The 21,222-nt window shown below is 42.6% G+C and overlaps 1 protein-coding gene across 2 annotated transcripts in view; it reads left to right on the forward strand.

Annotated features, from left to right (window-relative positions):
• The window catches only part of SLC13A3 (solute carrier family 13 member 3), a 41,384-nt gene that overhangs the window by 4,089 nt on the left and 16,073 nt on the right, over positions 1-21,222 (forward strand). Inside the window, exons 2-6 of one of the 2 annotated variants that reach the window (XM_074970081.1) lie at positions 7,933-8,198; positions 8,675-8,838; positions 14,830-14,896; positions 15,671-15,856; positions 19,394-19,519. In XM_074970081.1, the coding sequence (XP_074826182.1) occupies positions 7,933-8,198; positions 8,675-8,838; positions 14,830-14,896; positions 15,671-15,856; positions 19,394-19,519 (809 nt within the window). The remainder of the gene's footprint in view (positions 1-7,932; positions 8,199-8,674; positions 8,839-14,829; positions 14,897-15,670; positions 15,857-19,393; positions 19,520-21,222) is intronic. The other variant, XM_074970082.1, reaches the window with a different exon arrangement.

Here is a 21,222-nt window from a genome sequence, read left to right on the forward strand (position 1 = left end):
CTATGTTAGGAATTAGTCTTTAATTTTCATGAGCTCTAAATTCAGTCTCAATTTTAAAAATTGCTGCTTCACTGCCATTACTATCTGTATTACTTTAAAGCCAAATTCCTGGTGTAGTGACTATAAATCAGGGCAGAATTTGGCCCTGCATGTTTAAAACAAATCTGAGCGGCAATTTCACTATCTGAACCATGCCGTCCTCCTTAAGTTTAGAGTATGGATGAGCCTACAGCTGGAAGTGACTCTTGCAGAGTGTCATTTGTTCACATTCGAGGTAAAACCTCGGGTGTCAAAAAATAAATTGACTCATTTTTCTTCAGCAAGCAAAGAACCTTACTTAGGTATCCACGTGGGATTAAATTCTGAGGTCTGGAACTGTGTTTAACCTGTCCTGCACAGCCTCAGCAGCAGGCTGGGAAATGAAGGACACCGGTTACATGTATAACAGTGTTCACCAAGAGGCTTGAACAGGCAGTCTCAGCAGGTGAGGGGAGCCCAGGTGGTGGCATAGCAGATGGCATAGTGGCTTGTGAAAGGAACGTGTGCTGGCTGTGGCACATATGCCTTTAACTGCCTGGCTGAAGTTAAGTGACTGACTTAGAACGGACAGCTGCTAGAAACCTCATTGATTTGGGGGTTTCTCAAACCAGCTTCTTATGATCCAGGCCCTCAGTGAAGGTAATAAAGCTAGATCAGGTGCAAGTCCATGCATTGATTTAATATATAATCTATCTGTTGGCATAGTAGCTAAACCCTGATAAATATATATGATGAACACCCTGGGCCAGTACCTCAGCCCCCCGGTCCTGGAAGCTTTGAGCAGCATAAAGCAGTTGGAAAGTTGCCCTAAGGCAAGCCCTGATTGTAGAGGAATCCCTTGGTAATAAGAAGCCACAGTAGCTAGCTCTATGCCGCCCATTCCCCACACCCTTGGGCAGGAGGGAGCACGACAGAGTTGGGTGGAGGGCAGAGTGCACTGTGCTCTGGTGAGCAATGCCAGTGTAATTGCCTCGAGGGGGGTATTAAAAGCTAGTGGAAGTTAGAGCTGGTGGGTATTGGTCCAGCTGTGCATTGTAGTGTTCAGTGATCACTCGGTGCTTAATGTGCTTTATTCTGTGTCCTGTTCCAACTAGCTAAGCAGCTTCACAGCACCCCTCACAGACTCTCTGCCTTGGAAGGTCAGCCCTTAAAGGCCCAGATCCTAATGTCACAGGTGGCCCCCACATCCAGCCCTACCTTATGTATTGGAACCACACCAGTTCTGCTGCCAAAGGGCCCTCCACAGCCATGAAGGAGAGGCTGGATTTTGGCCATAACACAATACACTTCTTAATATCTTTTAAAGGGGACTGGAAATGTGGGGCCTAATGTACAGCATTTAAACAGAACTGTTATCTTAGGTCTCAGTTTGGCCTAAGCACTGAGCACTATGAGTGCCCAGTGGGGGCTGGGTGTGGGAGGTGGGGTTGAGTTATTCAAGGTCTTCAGGGTTTTTTAATTCGACTCCGTAAAAGCTCCACTGGAATTGTGAAGGCCAATTAATGTAAATGACAGATCCCCTGGAAAGCCAAACCAGCTGACTCAATTTCCATTCACAAGGGATGGATGACCCCCTCTGCATTGTGGGTCAAAGGGCAAAGATTCACCTGGACCTGCACTGGAACTGCAAGAAACCACAAACTTAACACGAGGAAAATCCTAAGTGGGCGAAGGCTCCCTGAAAAGATTTGAACTCCTCAGTGAACCTTTCAATGGACATGATCCGAGTGTGCACCCAGGTGACATTCACCTGGCTAGGAGTTTCCTTATGAACACTGGCACAGGGTGTTTCCCCGATTTTTGATAGTTTTGGGTGTCAGAGGATTGAAAGTCCACCAGTCAAGTTGGGGCCCTTCCATTGCTGCTCATCCCCCACCCCTCCATCCATACTGAGGGGACGCTGTTAAAAAAAGTCACCATTAGCCCCCTGCAGTGCAGCAACAGCTCCGGTTGTAAGCAGAGATACCACATAAAGAGGGCTGTGCGAGTACATACATTGACAGACAGACTGCAGGATCCTGGCGTGCTGACATTTGAATGGCACCTCCTGCATTTGTGAATGCTCTCTGAGGGAGTCACATCGTTGAAGGAGGAGACCCTGGGGAAACTGGCATCATCTGTACTTCCACCTGCCTCTCTCACAGGTGGGACAGAGAAAGTCCTACCTCAGTGGCAGGTTTGGCTGGATTCCAGCACGTGCTCCCTCAGTGGGAACTGAAACAATGAAAGGGCAATGTGTCAGACTATGCATTAAGTGCCACTGTCATAAATATAAAGGGAAGGGCAACCACCTTTCGGTATTCAGTGCTATAAAATCCCTCCTGGCCAGAGGCAACATCCTGTTACCTATAAAGGGCTAAGAAGCTAAGCTAACCTGGCTGGCACCTGACCCAAAGGACCAATAAGGGGACAAGATACTTTCAAATCTTGGGGGAGGCTTTTGTTGTGCTCTTTGTTTATGTGGAGGTTCTCTCTTGGGACTGAGAGAGGCCAGACAGAAATCCATCTCCTCCAACCCATCCTAATCCAAGTCAATATTGCAACCAGTATAGGTAAGCCAGGCAAGGCAGATTAGTTTATCTTCTGTTTTATGTGAATTTTCCCTGTGTTAAGAGGGAGGTTTATTCCTGTTTTCTGTAACTTTAAGGTTTTGCCCAGAGGGGGATCCTCTGTGTTTTGAATCTGAATACCCTATAAAGTATTTTCCGTCCTGATTTTACAGAGATGATTTTTACCTTTCTTTTTTTAAATAAAATCCTTCTTTTAAGAACCTGACTGATTTTTTCCATTGTTCCAAGATCCAGGGGTTTGGGTCTTTGATGATTTTGTAACAAATTGGTTAGGATATTATTCTCAAGCTTCCTCGAGAAAGGGGTTGTGTAGGGGTTAGGGAGATATTTTGGGGGAAGACGTCTCCAAGTGGTCTCTTTCCCTGTTCTTTGTTTAAAACTCTTCGTGGTGGCAGCATATTGTTCAAGGACAAGGCAAAGTTTGTACCTTGGGGAAGTTTTTAACCTAAGCTGGTAAGAATAAGCTTAGGAGGTCTTTCATGTGGGTCCCCACATCTGTACCCTAGAGTTCAGAGTGGGGAAGGAACCTTGTCAGCCACAATGCAAGGTTTCCTGAGGAAGTGCATCTCCCTTACAACACTTTGCACCAGGGCCCCTCGGGTCACTCCCACCTCTCTGACTGCTGCTGAAATTCTTGAATATCTAACCCAAGAACTGGAGGGGGAGTTGTGAAGTTTGGGCACAGGGGGCACTTTTAATGAGCTGTGCAAAGTGCTTGTTACAACTGCTTCTAATGAACTCAGGGTCTACAGTCCCCTGGCTTGGCAGCATCTGCTGTAGCCAGGCCTGCTACCAGGGGCTCCAATCAAGTGTTTAATGCCCAATGCTGTCTAAAAACACAGGTTCAATCCCTTAATGAACACAGGTCAACTTAGAACTAACTCAGAAGCAAGATATAGGAGCTGGCAGGGTTGGAAGCAATGGATATCTCCTGCCTGGAGTAAGGAAACTTAACGGCTCCCAGGAAAAGGTTACAGCTCTCACATTTAAAAGCAATGAGCAGGAACCATTTTCAAACTATGTAGTAATAGTGGGTGTCTGAGGCTAACTGGAGATGATGGGTGGTGTCCATAGAGGCCTGTGGGCTAGCAGCATCAAGGTTGCGAGAGGAAGTGATTGCAAGAATGGGGTATGGTGCACTGGTGAGAAGGCATGTGCGGAATGAAAAGCAGTGATATCTATTGCTTAGAGTGGGGGCCTGGGACCTAGGGCTTCTGGGTTCTATCTCTGCTTCTGGGAAGGGAGTGTAGTCTAGCCGGTGAGAACACAGAACTGGGATCCAAGCTCTGCCATTGATTTGCAGTGTGACCTTGGGTAAGTCATTTAACCTCTGTTTGCTAGCCAGAATGTTTGCAGACAAGGCATGTTTTACATGATGATTTACAGAATAATTGCAAGAAGCGAGTATTCTGAGTGGAAACCTGATTCCAATGCTTGTGGTCACCCACTCCGTGAATAGGCCATGTGATCTTCGTGTCCAATCAAAACAATGTGAATGTCAAATTGTGAACAGTTTGCAAGCAACCTGGAGGTTGATAGGTATTTGTATGCCAGATAATGGTGATCAAAGGTGAAATCCTCACCTCTGCTATGACCCCTTTACACTGGGCAAAAGGGCCAGAGTGTTGAATGGCGATCTAAAGGTTCTGGCCCGGGGAGGAATCCCCTGTCACAAGAACTGAGGAAGGTCCTCTCCCACCTTGGCTTTCCTGGCATAGGTGTGTGTGGCTGAGGGCCTCAGGGGTGTATTGGTTGTGGGGCTGTAGTACACAGCATGGCAGCCCAAGGAGGCTGTTGTAATTTGGAGAGGCCCTTTGATGCTATCCAAATTCTGCCAGGGGACTGTGACTATCACCAAGCCGCAGCATGGTTCCTCATTGTGGAGGCAGAGAAAGGGAGTTCTGAGTACCAGTAGCAGGTACAAGAGCTTAAGGTATCAATATGTGTGTATAGAAGTGGTTGCAAACCGTTAGCCTTACTGATTCTTCTCCCTAGCCTGTGACAAATGGCAGGGAGGGCTTAAGCAGCCAATGGGCTGATGAATGTGCATTGCCCAGCAAATTTTGTCTGACCAAGAAAGTCTTCCAATAGCTCCCATAACACTGTCCCCACTGAAGTCCCTCCAAGATGTCAGCTCACGTCTTCTGATGGGTTGTTCCTGTCCCCTCCTTCAAGCTGCCAGGCAGTGGAAGTCTGTCTTCTGTAGTAACACTTGCTAGGTGAGGCTTGGCTTCCTCTGCCATTGCAGAGTTTGCAGTAGGTACCATAGCATGAAAAATCCCGGATTTGTCAGTGGAACAAAGGTATCTCTTGGGCACAGTGGAGCAGAGGCCATTCTCTAACGAGCCAGTTTTGTCTCTGGTAAAACCGGAAGCAGCTCCGGGGCAGTGCAGGGTTGCCCAAGACTTCCCTAGCAATCATTAAATGGTTAAAAATTAACCCAATCACAAGACCCACTTGAAAGTTTGCATTTGCTACCAAAAATTATCTGAACTTTAATTGAGCTAGAGACTTATTTATTCCCCAAATCCCTACGCTGCATGGGAGGGCGGGGGGAAGCAGAGTGGTGCCGGTATGCAATGGCTCTGCAGAGTGGGATATAGTATGATGGGCAGGAGGAACACATTGCTACATATTCCCTGGGTGGTGCATGCTGCACAGACAGTATATGCATTGGATGTGGGGGACCTGACCACCCCACCAACTAGCAAAACAGTTGCCCTGGCCAAAGAACACTGGCTAGGATGGCAGGCAAAATCAATTGAATGTAGGCACCTAACTCCCTTAATGCTTACTAACTAACCTCCCAGGGGCTGGGCGCACTAGTTCATTAACATTTGCAGAGTGCTTTGATAATTCAAAATGTTCAGTTTCATTAAGGACTTTTAGAGGCTGTGAGTGTTGTTCTTGGGGATCCTTATTCCTAATCAAAATTTGGGTGGGTGGATGGGTGCTGTTAAAGATACACTCCTTGTTTTAAATGAAAACTTTTCTTTGGGTGGGGTCCATCCACTTTTTGTTCTGAACTAAGTTACATCAAGAAAATGACAGTTCTGTCAAAAATACAACATTGGCTATTTTTGTTATTGATTAATAGATGACACCACAAAATTGCAACAAGACACTTCAGAATCATGGTACAATTCTTCACGCCTGGTTGTGTCTGTAAACCTTGGCTTTTGATCCTGCACTGCAAGTAAATTATTAGACTACAAGTTGTATCCCATTGAGTTGAATTGCTTAATTAATATGTAGAAATTGTCAGTGTTCTTTTTGGAAAATAAAAACTCTTGTCTTTACAACTAGCCCTCTGAATTGTACTTTTATCTAACCTGATCAGTTGAGAGCTTCATTGATGGAGCTCTTGCACTGGGATGCTGACAAACAGTTTAAATCACTGGTACAAGAGACAGAACATGACACCTGAGCTGAAATTCATTTTGGTGAAACTTTCCTTTCTGGAAGCTGAAGAGGATTGGGCAATAGGGAAAAAAGGTCATTTGATCTTGCAAAGTTTCTGGAACTTGGACTGAGGGCAAAAAAATATTTGCATTACAGTCTGTAAACTCTGTTGGAAAACCCAGGGTATTTGTTAGCAACCTTTATCTCATCTGAGCAGCATTGTAGGCAGAAGATTAACAACATAATTAGTCAAGTGGATCATTTCTCTGTTTCCTTCATTGCCGGCTATCCCCACAATCACCCTCAAGGGCATAGAGGGGTCTCAGTGCAAAAGTTAATGCAGTTCCTGGAGGATTTATTGTTGCTGGTGTCTGGAAGGATCAATGCACATTTCCCTTCCCATTCCAGCCAGGTTTTGCTCCTCCTGCTCCCTTCCCTGTGCAGATCAGTAGGCGTAGGGGATGGGAGAGAAAAAATAGTGCATGAAGACAACTGACTGTCCTCTCGGTAACAAGGGAGATGTACCCACCCCTAATGAGGAGGCACAGAGCCTCCATACACATATCCCAATGCCTATGGCAAAGCCCCTGAGATGTGCATGGATATTAAGGAGTCCTTAGGTTCTAGGTCCTGAACCCTCCCTTCATTCCACAGAAGGAAAACAAGGGAAATGTGATCTAGATGAAATTACTGTAAGATGTGTGCACAACTTGTTGAAAGACCATACTCAAAAAGCAGGTATCAAGGATTCACTGTCAAACTTGGAGGATTTATCTAGTGGGGTTACACAAGGGTCAGTCCTGGATCAAGTGTTGTTCAATATTTTCATTAATGACTTGGATAATGAAGTGGAGAGCATGCTTATAAAATTTGCAGATGACACCAAACTGGGAGGGGTTGCTCACTTTTGGAGGACAGAATTAGAATTCAAAATTACCTTGATAAATTGGAGAATTGGTCTGAAATCTACAAAATGAAATTCAGTAAAGATGTGCAAAGTACACTTGGGAAGGAAAAATCAAAGCACGACTAAAAAATGGGAAATAACTGGCTACGTCGTAGTACTTTAGAAAAGGATTTGGGGGATACAGTGGATCACAAATTGAACATGAGCCAACAATGTGATGTAGTTGTGAAAATGCAAATATTCCTGCATGTATGTGTAGAAATGTTGTATGTCAGGCAAAGGAGGTAATTGTTTTGCTCGCTTGGCACTGGTGAGGCCTCAGCTGGAGTACTGTGTCCGTTTTTGGGTGCTGCATGTTAAGAAAGATCTAGACAATTTGGACAGAGTCCAGAGAAGAGCAACAAAAATGCTAAAAGGTTTAGAAAACTTGACCTATGAGGAAAGGTTAAAAAAAAACTGGGCTTGCTTAGTCTTGAGAACAGAAGATTGAGGTGGACCTGATAACAGTCTTCAGATATGTTAATGGCTGTTATAACGAGGATGGAGAGCAATTGTTCTCCATTGGAGATAGGACAGGAAGTAATGGGCTTAATCTGCAGCAAGGGAGATTTAGGGTAGACATTAGGAAAAACTCTCTAACTATAAGGATAGTGACATACTGGACTAGACTTCCAAGGGTGGTTGTGGAATCCCTGTTACTGAAAGTTTTAAGAACAGGTTGAAGCAGCATGTGTCAGGGATGTTTTAGGTATACTTCAGCCCTGGACTAGATGACATTTTGAGGTCCCTTCCAGCCCTGCATTTCTATGATTTTAATCCTGCCCCAATGGAATGATCTGGGGAAAATTCTACATAGATGAGGGGTGAGACCCTCCTATGCTCTCCCTACCCCTGCACACTGGTGGTAAGTGGGTGCATTTTACTTGTTCATGGTAAGTGTACCAATGTGTGAAGGCTTGTTTGTAACTCCAGAGCCGTCAGCTTCTCTCTCTCCATTTCCTTTTGCCTTTTCAGGAGGGAAAATGCCTCTATGTGATCCTCGTGATGGCCGTGTACTGGTGCACAGAAGCCCTGCCTCTGGCTGTGACTGCTCTGCTGCCAATCACCTTGTTTCCATTTCTGGGGATTCTCCCTTCGAACAAAGTTTGCCCACAGTATTTTTTAGACACCAACTTCCTCTTTCTCAGTGGTTTAATCATGGCGTCGGCCATCGAAGAGTGGAACCTGCACCGCAGGATTGCCCTGAAGGTTCTCATGCTAGTGGGAGTCAAGCCTGCAAGGTAACCTACAGACCAATGGTGATTGCTTCGTGCCCTAATTCCCCAGGCTCACACTCTGGTGATTTCAACACGTGAGCTGAGCTGCAGATTGGCCAAGAAAACAGTACCACAAATAGTGAATAGTGCACACTAGTAAGAGCATTGCACACACCCCTTTGTCTACACACACACACACACACACACACACACACACACACACACACCCTACCTTTTTCAGAGCTTGCTGATTTCATTAAGTTCAGGTTGTTTTCATTCCTTTGTTGGCTTGTAATGAAGCAGAGGAGAAATGTAACTACTTCAGCCTTGTCCTATTAGCACTTATCCCTGTTATACATGCTCTGGCATATTATAGGATAACCATAGCCAGCTTTGTTCTTGTTAATGTTATGAGACTGTGGCATGGGATTTTCTCTGCTGGAATCTAAAATTGACCTTACAAAACACAGATTGTTAAACTTAATTTTTCTGCCTTCCAGGCTGATCTTAGGAATGATGTTGACAACTTCTTTCCTGTCCATGTGGTTAAGCAATACAGCCTCCACTGCTATGATGCTTCCAATTGCAAATGCGATTCTGAAGAGCCTCTTTGGAGAGAAAGAAGCATCTAAAGATCTCAACAGAGAAAATGAAGAAAATCCAGGTAGCTCACATAGTGCAATAGATTGCACAATCTGGGGACAGTTCTGTTCCCAGTGAGCTCTGTGACTAAATTTCCACTGACTTCGATGGGGACAAAAGCAGGCCTGTTAGCTGGAGTTTAATATATATTGGAATGCCCTTTTTAATAGAATATGTTTCATTATGGAGGTGAAAGGGCATTGGAATGTTACCCTCTCTCAATACTCCCCTTCATCCTGGCTCCTCCGCCTGCCACGTGGATCAGAATAGATTCCTGTGAGCCATGGTTAACCTCGATACCGGTTGGGACCCGTGAGCTATTGAATAAGACATTTCACTGGACAAACCTGGTGAGGTGGAGCATTTGATTTGCAAATATGTCCTGGGGCAAAAAGGGAAAGGGTGGGTGATACATAGCAAAGTAAGCAAAGTAATGGTGCAAATAAAAGCTCTGATAAGCAAAGTAATGGCGCAAATAAAACACATCCAGATGCGATGGTGATGAGACTCATATTGATACCTAGACAGGTAGAGAGACACAGCCAATACCTCTTTTAAACAATAACTTTTTGCAGTTAGTGGCCCTATCTGCAGGCTCCGGGTAAGACAGTCACTGCTTTTTAGGCCCTGATTCCGCACCACTAAAGTGGATGAGAGCTATGCCATTGTCTACCGTGGGTTTGGATCAAGCCTTTACAGCACACAACCTTTTCCAGTGGGGGCGTGATTGGAGCAAGGGATTGGAGTCAGGATTCCCTGTCACTGACTTGCTGTGTGATTCTGGGAAAGTCATTTCTCCTCTCTGTTCCTCTCTTTTCCCAACTGTAAAATGGAGATAACAAGGTGGTGGTGGGGGGGTTAGAGGGTTAAATGGGGCTTATAAACCGTTGAGATATCCTCAGGAGTAGTGCTATAGAAATGCTAAGGATGATTAATAAACAGCTATTGCACAAGGTTCAATCAGGGAGCTTAGTAATTGGGAAAGAAATCTTCCCCAGTAGCTTGATTGTTCACAAAATAATTTCCAGGGAGGTTGCTTTTCTGGTAGACAGTGATGAAAAACAGCAAAATAGAAATGAAGTTCCCGCTGAAGCTATTAATGATGGTTAGGGTAGTAATAGTTTCTCTCTCTTACGTCTCCTAATTGCCTTTGTGAACTGCAGACACAGAAATGGCACTTACTGAGTAATGGCTTTTTGGTTGCTGCTGATTCCTGAAATGTAGAAAACTGAATTCAAGCATACACATGTTCTTACAGAGTTGTAATTAATCAGTCACAATCAGTGCAGGACAATCATGAGATACTTTTGATCCAAGCCATTTTGTTGCTTTCTCTCTATGAATTTTTAATCATGCACATTTTTAGTCTATTACAAATGGTCACTCTTTTTTGTGATCTTTCAGAATTAGAGCATTTAGTGAATTTGATCTTTAACTTTCTTTAACCCTGTCCTTTGAGCTGATTTTATTATTTATTTACAATGTTTATTATGGTAGTGCCTGAAGAACAACTAATACTGGGGCCCTATGGTAGCCCATTGTGCTAGGTACTGTACATACTGTCCCTGTCCCAAGGAACTTACAATCTAAACAAGCAAGACAGTCAGGTCAGTGGAAAGGGCTATAACATACAAACAGAATCAACAGAGTGATGGTTTGCAGATATGTTAGCTGCATCATTGTCATTTTTGTTATTTATTTGGAAGTTGAGATTTGCCAGTACAGTAAGTAGAAGTGAAAGAGAAATTCACAACTGAAATATAGGGTGTCAAAATGCAGATATCCTAGCATCTCTTTGTCTGGGAGAACGATAGACATCAGTAACAGTGGAGCCTACTTTGGCTCTAATACGAATGCCAAGACAGACTTGCCCTTTTCTCTTATCCTCATTGTATTTAGAAATTAGAATGGGAGCTTCAGCTGTGAACTGGACAATGCAAGCTGAATTTCTTGAACGAACCCCAAATCGTGAAGCAATTTCTCAGTCAAGAACAATGAATTTGGTTTGTGTCTAGAAAGATGATGAGAACTCTGAACCAGGTTTTTCCTTAAGGTTTTATCTGTTATCAAAACTTGGCTTAACACCAGGATTGGTTTCACAACTAGGTTTAGGTTTTGTTGCCCAACTTTTGCACAGCTTGCATGAAACGAACAATTTACTTGCTACCTTTGGAAAGAGCTACATTCATTTTAAACGTTCAAGATATGATCATATACATTACAAAAAATTAGATGAGCAAGAATATTGCAAAATAGGCTCCATTTTGAGCTGCTTTTAAGAATGACATCTGATGATGTGCATGTGCAAATCTGCATGGGTACATTTAAAAACAATTAGGAGGCTAGAAAATTAGTCTAGTTGTTGGAAAAAACATTTTAGCTGGGAAAATATATTAAAGAATTTGTACCTTTCGAGTGCATTTGTCTTTCAGAATGAACCTCAAAGGCTAAGAAATTACCTGAATAATTAGCTAAATAATTTAAATTACTGTATATAACTGACAAACTGATCATATATATATGTATATATATAATGGTCTGAAAAAATTGCTGAGAAAAGCCTTGAGCCTGGAAACACTTAATCTTTGCTCATGTGAATGAACTAATACAGATATGTAAGTAAGTGCTTGTGGAATCGAGGTCATAGATTGCTGAGGGTACCTTTATAAGAAACAAGGTACCTTTATAAGAAATAAGGTAAATCGTAAATGATAGTTGAAGCTTGAATGACTCACTTGGGTTTAACAGTGTTTGGATAGTTGTCCTTCCATGAAATATCCAACTGTCCTTGATTTTCAAAGTTGGGTTAGAAACCTGCTGAGAACAGGGTTTCATGTGACTTCTGGAATTTTCTATTTTGAGGCTGGCTATAAATTCCTTAGGCACAACCTTAATTAATTTGCCTTATATTCTGACACTTCCACATATATACCCCATGACATCCACATGATCAACTGCAGAGCCATGTGATAACGAATATATCCTGCACCTTTGACCACCTCACCTCTCTGCCCGCTAATCCTTTCTGCCCGCTAATCCATCTCTGCCAATATTTCATTCCTCTGAGCAGCTTTAAACAGCTATTTAAAAATTTTTCCTCCTGAATGTAGATTTTCTTCTGCAGAATCACATGGGGCATGTCCTGCAGTCCAACAAGGCTAGGAACAGAAGCTTCATATCATTAGAAAGTTACGAATTCATAGCTCCGCCCCTCCTTTTGTAATCTCCTTGGCAGGTTGCGAGATATCAGCTCTCAGAATGTTACACTTTTAGGGATGGAAAAGTTATTTTTAATATATTTTAGAAACCTCTAAAAGTTCATAGTGATGATCTTCTTCCACCATGCCTGAAGAGTTGGGTTCATGTTATTAAGTCACCTTGTCTTTACTGGCCAAGGGAGTCTAATAAGAGTACAATAGTGTTAAAGCTAAACTTTATCTAAAGCAGTCTTCCTGTAAAGTATGTAGCCTGTACAGATTGTATGATAGTACAGCACTGGATGATGGGTTTATTGGCACACGTTTGGGATAACCTGCATAACTCACGACTTCATCAATCACTGGGAATGTCAAGCTTCAGCGGTGTAGCCGTGTTAGTCTGGATCTGTAAAAGCGGCAAAGAGTCCTGTGGCACCTTATAGACTAACAGATGTATTGGAGCATGAGCTTTCATGGGTGAATACCCACTTCGTCGGATGTATGTAGTGGAAGTTTCCAGAGGCAGGTATAAATATGCAAGCAAGAATCAGGCAAGGGATAACGAGGTTAGTCCAGCGAGGTTGAAGTGTTCTCCTATAGGTTTTTGTATATTGCCATTCCTAATATCTGATTTGTGTCCATTTATGTAGGAGAACACTTCAATCTCACTGGACACACACTAGCAGATTTAAAGGTAGCCATCCTGCAGCAAAAAAAATTCAGGACCAGACTTCAAAGAGACACTGCTGAGCTTCAGTTCATTTGCAAATTTGACACTATCAGCTCAGGATTAAACAAAGACTGTGAATGGCTCGCCAGCTACAAAAGCAGTTTCTCCTCCGTTGGTGTCCACACCTCAACTTCTAGAAGAGGGCCTCATCCTCCCTGATTGAACTAACCTTGTTATCCCTAGCCTGATTCTTGCTTGCATATTTATACCTGCCTCTGGAAATTTCCACTATATGCATCCGACGAAGTGGGTATTCACCCACAAAAGCTCATGCTCCAATACGTCTGTTAGTGTATAAGGTGCCACAGGACTCTTTGCCGCACTGGGAACGTGGCCATCATGCGGTGTCTTTTTTTCTCTCTCTCTGCTTAAAAAAAAAAAAGGGTTCTCAGCCTTGGGAGTGCAATGCCCCAGGAGGCCTGTGAACAGGTGTCAAGGGGTGGATCCTTCCCATATTGCTATATGGGAGAGGGTTTGGGCCCAGTATGAAAGACATTGAGAACATCTAAAATAGACAAAATGAAATTTACACTCTAGTTTAAAAGGCCAGCACAAGGCTTAAGTGGGATTTAAATGGTGCATAGGCTTTGGTTTGGCCCTCTATTCCAAAGTTGACATTTACCCCTAGAGAGAGAGAAAGTCCTCATTCACCAATGGGTTAATTTTCTTCCTTCCAATTACATCCCTTTATCATAGCTTCCTTGGAATCAAAGCTCAGCTTTCCAAGAGAATTAACTCTGATTCCACAAATTAGCAATGTGTAAAACATGACATTGCAAAGTTCCCTGGTTCACTGAGCTTGATCTCTTCAGTGTACGAGTAAACAGGTCCAAAGACTTTGACCATTGTGTCCTCTCCCCATAGTTCACTACATTTTCTTGAAGGTAAGAGAAGGCAATGTTTGTGGATGAAGTATGTGCAGGGAAAGCTGGGAGGAAAATAGCACTGAGTCCATGCCCATGATGATCAGCAGGGCATTTTGATTGTTAGTAACCCTAATCCTAGGCCTCTGAATCCTAAAACGTACAACAACATGGCAAGGGCAGCAAGGTTCAGCAACACAGCAAACATCAAGTGTAATGAAGGACCGTGCTTCTGGCTTAAATCTAATAAAATTCACTATCTCCCTAAGACCAAGGTAAAAATCTGGGGAATGGGGTTTTATAAAAATGTATTGCCCAAATGTGCCATTTCACTCAGAACTGCATGCAGAAGCGGCTTGTCAGATCCAAAGTCCCCCCATGCTTTCTTAGGACTTATGCCCTGGGGTTGGCCTTCAGAGGATTATGCTTTACTTTGGGAGTGTTCAGCCTTTGGAATGTGTGGCTTTCAGAGGGCTGATAGGCTCTGAAAACTGCCTGTGCTCTCTGGGTGAAATTAACCCATGTGAAGATGACCTGGGATAACGCCTAATCACCACTATGTCCTACTCTAGCCTTCAAAATGGGATTGGAGGTGGGAGCGCAGTGGTGCATGGGCTTTGGATTGGCTTTCTGCATGGGGCTGAAATTTCACCCTCTTAGAGTTTTTCCTTTGGGGGAAAGTGATTTTGGGACAGGGACAATCTTGATGTCATTCAAGGCCAAACAATTTTTAAAAATCCTGATAAAATTAGTTGGAGTCCTAAAAATGAACCACAGTTTACCGAAAAATAAACACCAAATACCCAAGAGGTTAAATTACAAAGTGGAAATACAGTCTGTGTTAGAATATCCATGTCACTAGAGATGTAAAAAAAACCCTGGATCAGATGTAGCCTGGCCTGGTCGCACAGGAGGAGCTGAGTTTGTCAAGGTGCGGGAGAGGCTTCCAGAGATCGTTGGAGTAATGCTATACACAGTGTCCTACAGCGCACAGTGGTGGCTGTGGGGAGAGGGCTGTACTGCTGCCTGTGCTCTGGCCTCAGATCAGCAGGAATGGATTTTACTTCTTCCGCCTCCTTGCGCTTCATCTGCAGAGAACTCTCTGTGTGTGGAGGGAATTTTCCGCTCTGAAAATGGCTGCCCTTTCCGTTCCATTGTCTGGGTCAGGGAGAGTTTTTCTAGATGCTTTAAACTGTTTTAAAGTCCTGATCTTTCTTTTTCAGCCTCTTTACAGCAGAATAAACTTTACACTGTATCAACTGAGCTGCAGTTTCTGGCAAGTACGGAGGAGTAAGTTAACTATAAAGTTTGTATTGGAGAGTTGAGTGAGGAAATTATCCCCTCAGATAGAAACAGCCTTAGGAGTGTGAAATTCAATCAATGAAACTCTTTTGATTCTACCTGTTACTCCATTTCCCGACTACCAACAGCCTGACCAGAGAAATCCCTCTCCAATATATTCAACAAGACAGCACAGGGCCAAATTTTCAGGCCATTTTGAAAATGTGATGGGAGGTGTCTGCTGCTGGGGAAGTGTCTGCATTGCTTTTTGAGAACATTAAATGTGTCAGGCGGCAGGTTTAAGTCACCAAGATTTACATCTCTCTGATGGTCCAGGTTTGATATGTAAATGATGTAGAAATAAATATCTTCCCCAGGAATAGACTCTTCTTGCCACTCCGTAGCTTGAGATCATCAAAGGCCTTTTCACATTTTAACATGAAGAGTATTGACTTTTTGTTAAGTTTTTTTTGACGGCCTGATCTTACAAGGTGCTGAGTGGCTCCTGGGAGGTGTGAGCACCTTTAACTCCTCTTGAGGGCAGTCAAGGGTGCTCAGCATTTTGCGGGACAGTCCAGTACAGAGTGATTCTCAATCATCAGCTGAATAATGAGGATGTCAAGCGGGCCCCATGTGTTGCAATATTTTGTATAGACGTCCCTTGGGATATTGCTAATCTCGTTGCTAAAAGATGAGAGTTTTCCTTTTGTCTAGGTTCTTAATTGGTTACACCTGTATTTAAACCAGGGCTTTCAATGGAGTCTCTTTTGGAATGTTTTAAAGCAAAGATCTGATGGAGGAGAAGGAAGTTGCCATTGAAGTTCCCATGGATTTAAAGAAAGAGGACGAATACAGGGCAAACGTATGGAAAGGTTTCCTCATTTCAATCCCTTATGCAGCCAGCATTGGAGGTACAGCAACGCTGACAGGAACGGCACCAAATCTCATCCTTCTAGGACAGCTAAAGAGGTATGGGAGGAAATCCTTAGGAAGCCAGGTCCCTAGGAGTACAATCGGTTTATGAAATTTCTGCTGATCTGCACTTTCTATTAGGGGGAATTCTACAAAATTAAGACATCACATGTTTGCCATAGGAAATTCACCTTTGGGCAGAGGCCAGGTATGTGAAATTCCTGCCCTCAGAAGCAAGTTTTGGAAAAAGCAAGTGACAGTAGGGATTCAAAAGGAAATGGCTCCTTCAATCTTAGTTACAATACGTGGGTTGTCACCCTAATGCTATTGGTCCTGATCTGCAAAACACTATACATATGTTCTTGGGACTTAACCATATGCTTAAAATCAAGCACTTAGAATCATAGAAGTGTAGGACTGGAAGGCACCTCAAGAGGTCATATAATCCAGTCCCTTGCATTCAAGGCAGGACTATGTAATAACTAAATTCCTGACTGGTATTTATCTAACCTGTTCTTAAAAACCTCCAATGACACAACCTCTCTAGGCAATTTGTTCCAGTTCTTACCCACCCTGACAGTTAGGATGTTGTCCTTAATGTCCAACCTAAACCTCCCTTCCAGCAATTTAAGCCCATTGCTTCTTGTCCTATCCTTAGAGGTTAAGAAGAAGAATTTTTCTTCTCCTTTTAACAGCCTTTTATGTACTTGAAAACGGTTATCATGTCCACTCTCAGTCTTCTCTTTTTCAGACTAAACAAACCCAGTTTCTTCAATCTTTCCTCATAGGTCATGTTTTCTACACCTTTAATAATTTTTTTTGCTCTCCTCTGTACTTTCTACAATTTGTCCACATCTTTTCTGAAATGTGGCAACCAGAACTAGACACAATACTCCAGTTGAGGCTTTATCAGTGCCAACTACAGGGGAAGAATTACTTCTCATGTCCTGCTTATAACACTCATGTTGATACATCTCAGCATGATGTTTGCTTTTTTGGCAACAGTGTTACACTGTTGACTCATATTTAGCTTGTGATCCATTATTATCCCTAAATCTCTTTCCACATTACTCCTTCCTCGGCAGTCATTTCCCATTTTGTATGTGTTCACTAATTGTTCCTTCCTAAGTGGAGTACTTTGCATTTGTCCTTATTGAATTTCATCCTATTTATTTCAGACCATTTCTCCAGTTTATTTGGATCATTTTGAATTTCAATCCTATCCTCCAAAGCACTTGCAACCTCTTCCAACTTGGTATCATCCACAAACTTTATAAGTGTACTCTCTATGCCATTATCTAAGTAATTTATGAAGCTATTGAACAGAACTGGATCCAGAACCAGTTCCTGCAGGACCCCTCTTGATGTGCCCTTCCAGCTTGACTGTGAACCATGGATAACTACTCTCCGGGAATAGTTTTCCCGGAAGTTATGCACCCACCTTATAATAGCTCCATCTAGGCTATATTTCTCTAGTTAGTTTACGAGCAGGTCATGTGAGACAGTATCAAAAGCCTTACTGAAGTCAGATATACCATATCTACCACTTCCCCCCATCCACAAGGCTTGTTATCCCGTCAAAGAAAGCTATTAGGTTGGTTTGACATGATTTGTTCTTAACCAATCCAAAGTGAGCTGTAGCTCACGAAAGCTTATGCTCAAATAAATTGGTTAGTCTCTAAGGTGCCACAAGTACTCCTTTTCTTTTTGCGAATACAGACTAACACGGCTGTTACTCTGAAACCTGCCATGTTGACTGTTACTGATGACGTTATCGTCTCTGTGTTTGCATATTGATTGCTTGATTATTTGCTCCATTATCTTTTCGGGTACTGAAGCATATGACAAGCTGGCAGACTGGTCTGTAATTTCCCGGATTCTCCTTATTCGCCTTTTTATAGACTGGCACTATATTTGCCTTCTTCCAGTCCTCTGGAATCTCTCCTGTCTTCTATGAGTTTTCAAAGATAATCGCTAGTGGCTCAGATATTTCCTCAGTCAGCTCCTTGAATATATTGCATCAGGCCTTAATGACTTAGAATCATAGAATACCATGGTTGGAAGGGACCTCAGGAGGTCATCTAGTCCAACCCCCTGCTCAAAGCAGGACCAATCCCCAATTTTTGCCCGAAATGGCTCCCTCAAGGATTGAATTTATAACTCTGGGTTTAGCAGGCCAATGCTCAAATCACTAAGCTATCCCTCCCCCAGGGGACGTGAAAACATCTAGCTTGTCTAAGTAATTTTTAACTTGTTCTTTCGCCATTTTAGCCCCAGATCCTATGTCATTTTCACTGACGTTCACTATGTTAGACGTCCGATCACTAATAACCTTTTGGGTGAAATCTGAAACAAAAAAGGCATTTAATACTTCTGCTATTTCCACAAGTTCTGTGATTGTCTTTCCCCCCGTCATTGAGTAATGAGCACACCCTCTCCTTGGTCTTCCCCTTGCTTCTAAGGTATTTTTTCTTGGTACCCTTTATGTCTCTAGCTAGTTAATCTCATTTTGTGCCTTGACCTTTCTAATTTTGTCCCTACATGCTTATGTTGTTTTATTTATATTCATGTGTCATAATGTGACCAAGTTTTGTTAGGACTCTTTTTTTTGAGTTTCAGATCATTGAAGATCTCCTGGGTAAGCCAGGGTGGTCTCTTGCCATACTTCCTGTTTTTCCTATGCAGTGGGATAGTTTGCTCGTGTGCCCTTAATAATGCCTCTTTGAAAAACTGCCTGCTCTTTTGAACTGTTTTTCCCTTTAGACTTGCTTCCCATGGTTAAGTATTTTGGTGAACCAGGGCAACAGTGAGCACTTTATAAGTTGTCCATTATGTGGTGAAAAAGGAAAACAAGGCACACACTATTTCTGTCCTGGATGGCAGTGTTGCCTAGTGGCTAGACCACTAGACTGGAACTCAGTAGACTCTGCCGCTGGGTGAACGTGGACAAGTCCTTTGTGCCTCAGTTTCTCCATCTATCAAATACAGATTATACTGACATCCTTTGTAAAGTGCTTTGATTATTATTAAACACTAAGAGGCTCCCCTATCTGAAAAAGTAGACATAGTGTTGCCACTGTAAACCTGCAGTTATATCTCAAACCATGCAGTGATCTACATAGAAGGTTCTTCCTAGACATGGATGAAAGCGGTTCTGTTTGGGTAGAGCTCTTCTGTAAGGTTCACGTTCAGGCACTCTTACAGTGGGTTCTACCATGAATTAGGATTAGTTAGTTAATTTCTATAAAGTGCTACATATTGCGTGGTGTTGTTATTTGGGAATTCCTGCAAATCTAGAGAGCTACATTTTCAAGACGTCTGTTCCAAAATGCCATTTCAAATTGTCCATTTAAATTCTTTGAAGCAGGGACTCTTTCTTACTACATACTTGTACAACTCCTAGCATAATAGGGTCCCAATCTCAGTTGGTGCTGGTTGGCACTATTGAGATACAAATAATCACCTTTTTAAAACCTGTGCAGCTGGAAAGTTTGCATGACATTTTGATCTTGATTTCAGATGTTTGTTCCCCTTCATTTCATGTGAAAGGGGTGTTTCACTCCTCAGATTAATTAGCTTTCCCCATTTTCGAAGTTTTTTTCCAGAGTGTGATGTGGTGAACTTTGGATCCTGGTTTGTATTTGCATTTCCTTTAATGCTGCTTTTCCTTTTCCTGGGATGGCTATGGATCAGTTTCCTGTATGGGGGAATTAACCTAAGGTACTTTTATATCTAATCTATTTGTATGCTTTAATCTCATTATGACTACAGTGTAAATAAGCAGTTTATCTGGTCCTGTTCCAAAGCCCAGTGAAATCAATGGGAATCTTGGTTCAGGCCCTTAGACATTTCATCTGTACATGTTGTAATAACTCAGTCCACATTTGTTCTGTACGAAGTTAGATGTATGTCATTCATGTTCAGCTAAAAGCTCCTATTTGAGTAAATTCAGTGTGATGAATAATGAGAGAAAGTGTCCCATAAGTGATGAATGCAGAGCCCATAATTATAATATTATTTTGTATTCTGTTCAGAAAGTTCATGGGAGAGATTGCGAAGGGTTAAAAATATGGCACATGAGTAGACCTGGTCAGAAAAAATTGATGAAGCACATTTTTGGAGAAAAACTTTATGCACTTTTGAAAATCTCACCCAAGGCTCTCAGTTTACAGCTCGCTTTAACTAGCCTGCACATCTGAGCCTGCAAATGTTGGGCACACAGTCATTTGGAGGTGCACATGGGCATTTGTGTGCACAGATCTGGCAGTTAGGTAGTTGGCCATCCAACTGACACGCACAATAATGTGATCTGCATGTGCAGTCAGTGAACATAGAGTTTGCAGGCTCGATTTACTGCCTGATCCTGTGCCCAGGGAAGTTAGTGGCAAAGCTCCTATTTACTTCAGTGCAGAAGCATATACAGTTTCTAAGAGATGCTTTTGAATTTGTTTTTTGTTAAAATGTTTATTGGTTTTTAACTTCAGGAGAAAAAAAGAAAAGGAAAAAAAAAAACAGGTGCACATTAGGATTACCCAGGTATATAATTATATCAGTGACACAGAAAACAGAAATTACTAGGGAACTTTTTCAATGCAATAGGAAATAACCAGTGTAAGTCCCTGATCCTTCAAACATGAAAGCATGTACGTAACTTTGTTCGTCTGATTCAGCAATGCACTTAAGCATGTGCTTAATTTTGAGCCTGTGTTTAAATCCCACTGATTTCAATAAGAGTTAATAATTGCCTTGCTGAACTGGGGCTTTAAGTAATCCCACTGAAGTCATGTATTTAAGGATTCTCTGTACTAAAAAAGTTATACTAGTGTAACTATGTTGGTTAGGGGTGTGGTGTTTTTTTTAACCAATATAATTATCCTGATCTAAAGCCTAGTGCGGAGGTAGTTATATCAGTATAAAGATGCCTTACATACCACCTGGAACCGGAATAAATTATACCAGTATAAACACTCGTTTGTGTCAACACTAGGATTATTTTGCTGCTCTAACTATACCAGTACAATTAAACTTTCTAGTGTAGACAAGTCTTAAGTGTCGGCAGGGTCAGGGCCTAGAAAAATCAAGCTAAAGAAACACAAACAGAAATTGTGCAGCCTATTAAAGAATCCAGATTTTGACCTGGTCTACACTTAAAACTTAGGCCAACATAGGTATGGCATGCAAGGGTTTGAAAAATCCAACTCCTGAATGCTGCAGCTATGCGAACCTAAATCTCCAGTGTAGACGCAGTTTTCATCATGGCTTTGGAGCGGAGCCCGGAGCTGGAGCGCGGAGCAGCTCCGGAGCAGTGGAGCTGCAGGTTTTTGTTTGGAGCTGGAGCGGAGCCGGAGCACAGCTCCAAAGCCCTGTTTTTTATAGGTCGCCAGAAGAATGTTTCTGTTGACCTAGTACCATCACTCAGGGAG

Source organism: Natator depressus, chromosome 13, assembly GCF_965152275.1.
Source record: "Natator depressus isolate rNatDep1 chromosome 13, rNatDep2.hap1, whole genome shotgun sequence".
NCBI lineage: Eukaryota > Metazoa > Chordata > Testudines > Cheloniidae > Natator > Natator depressus.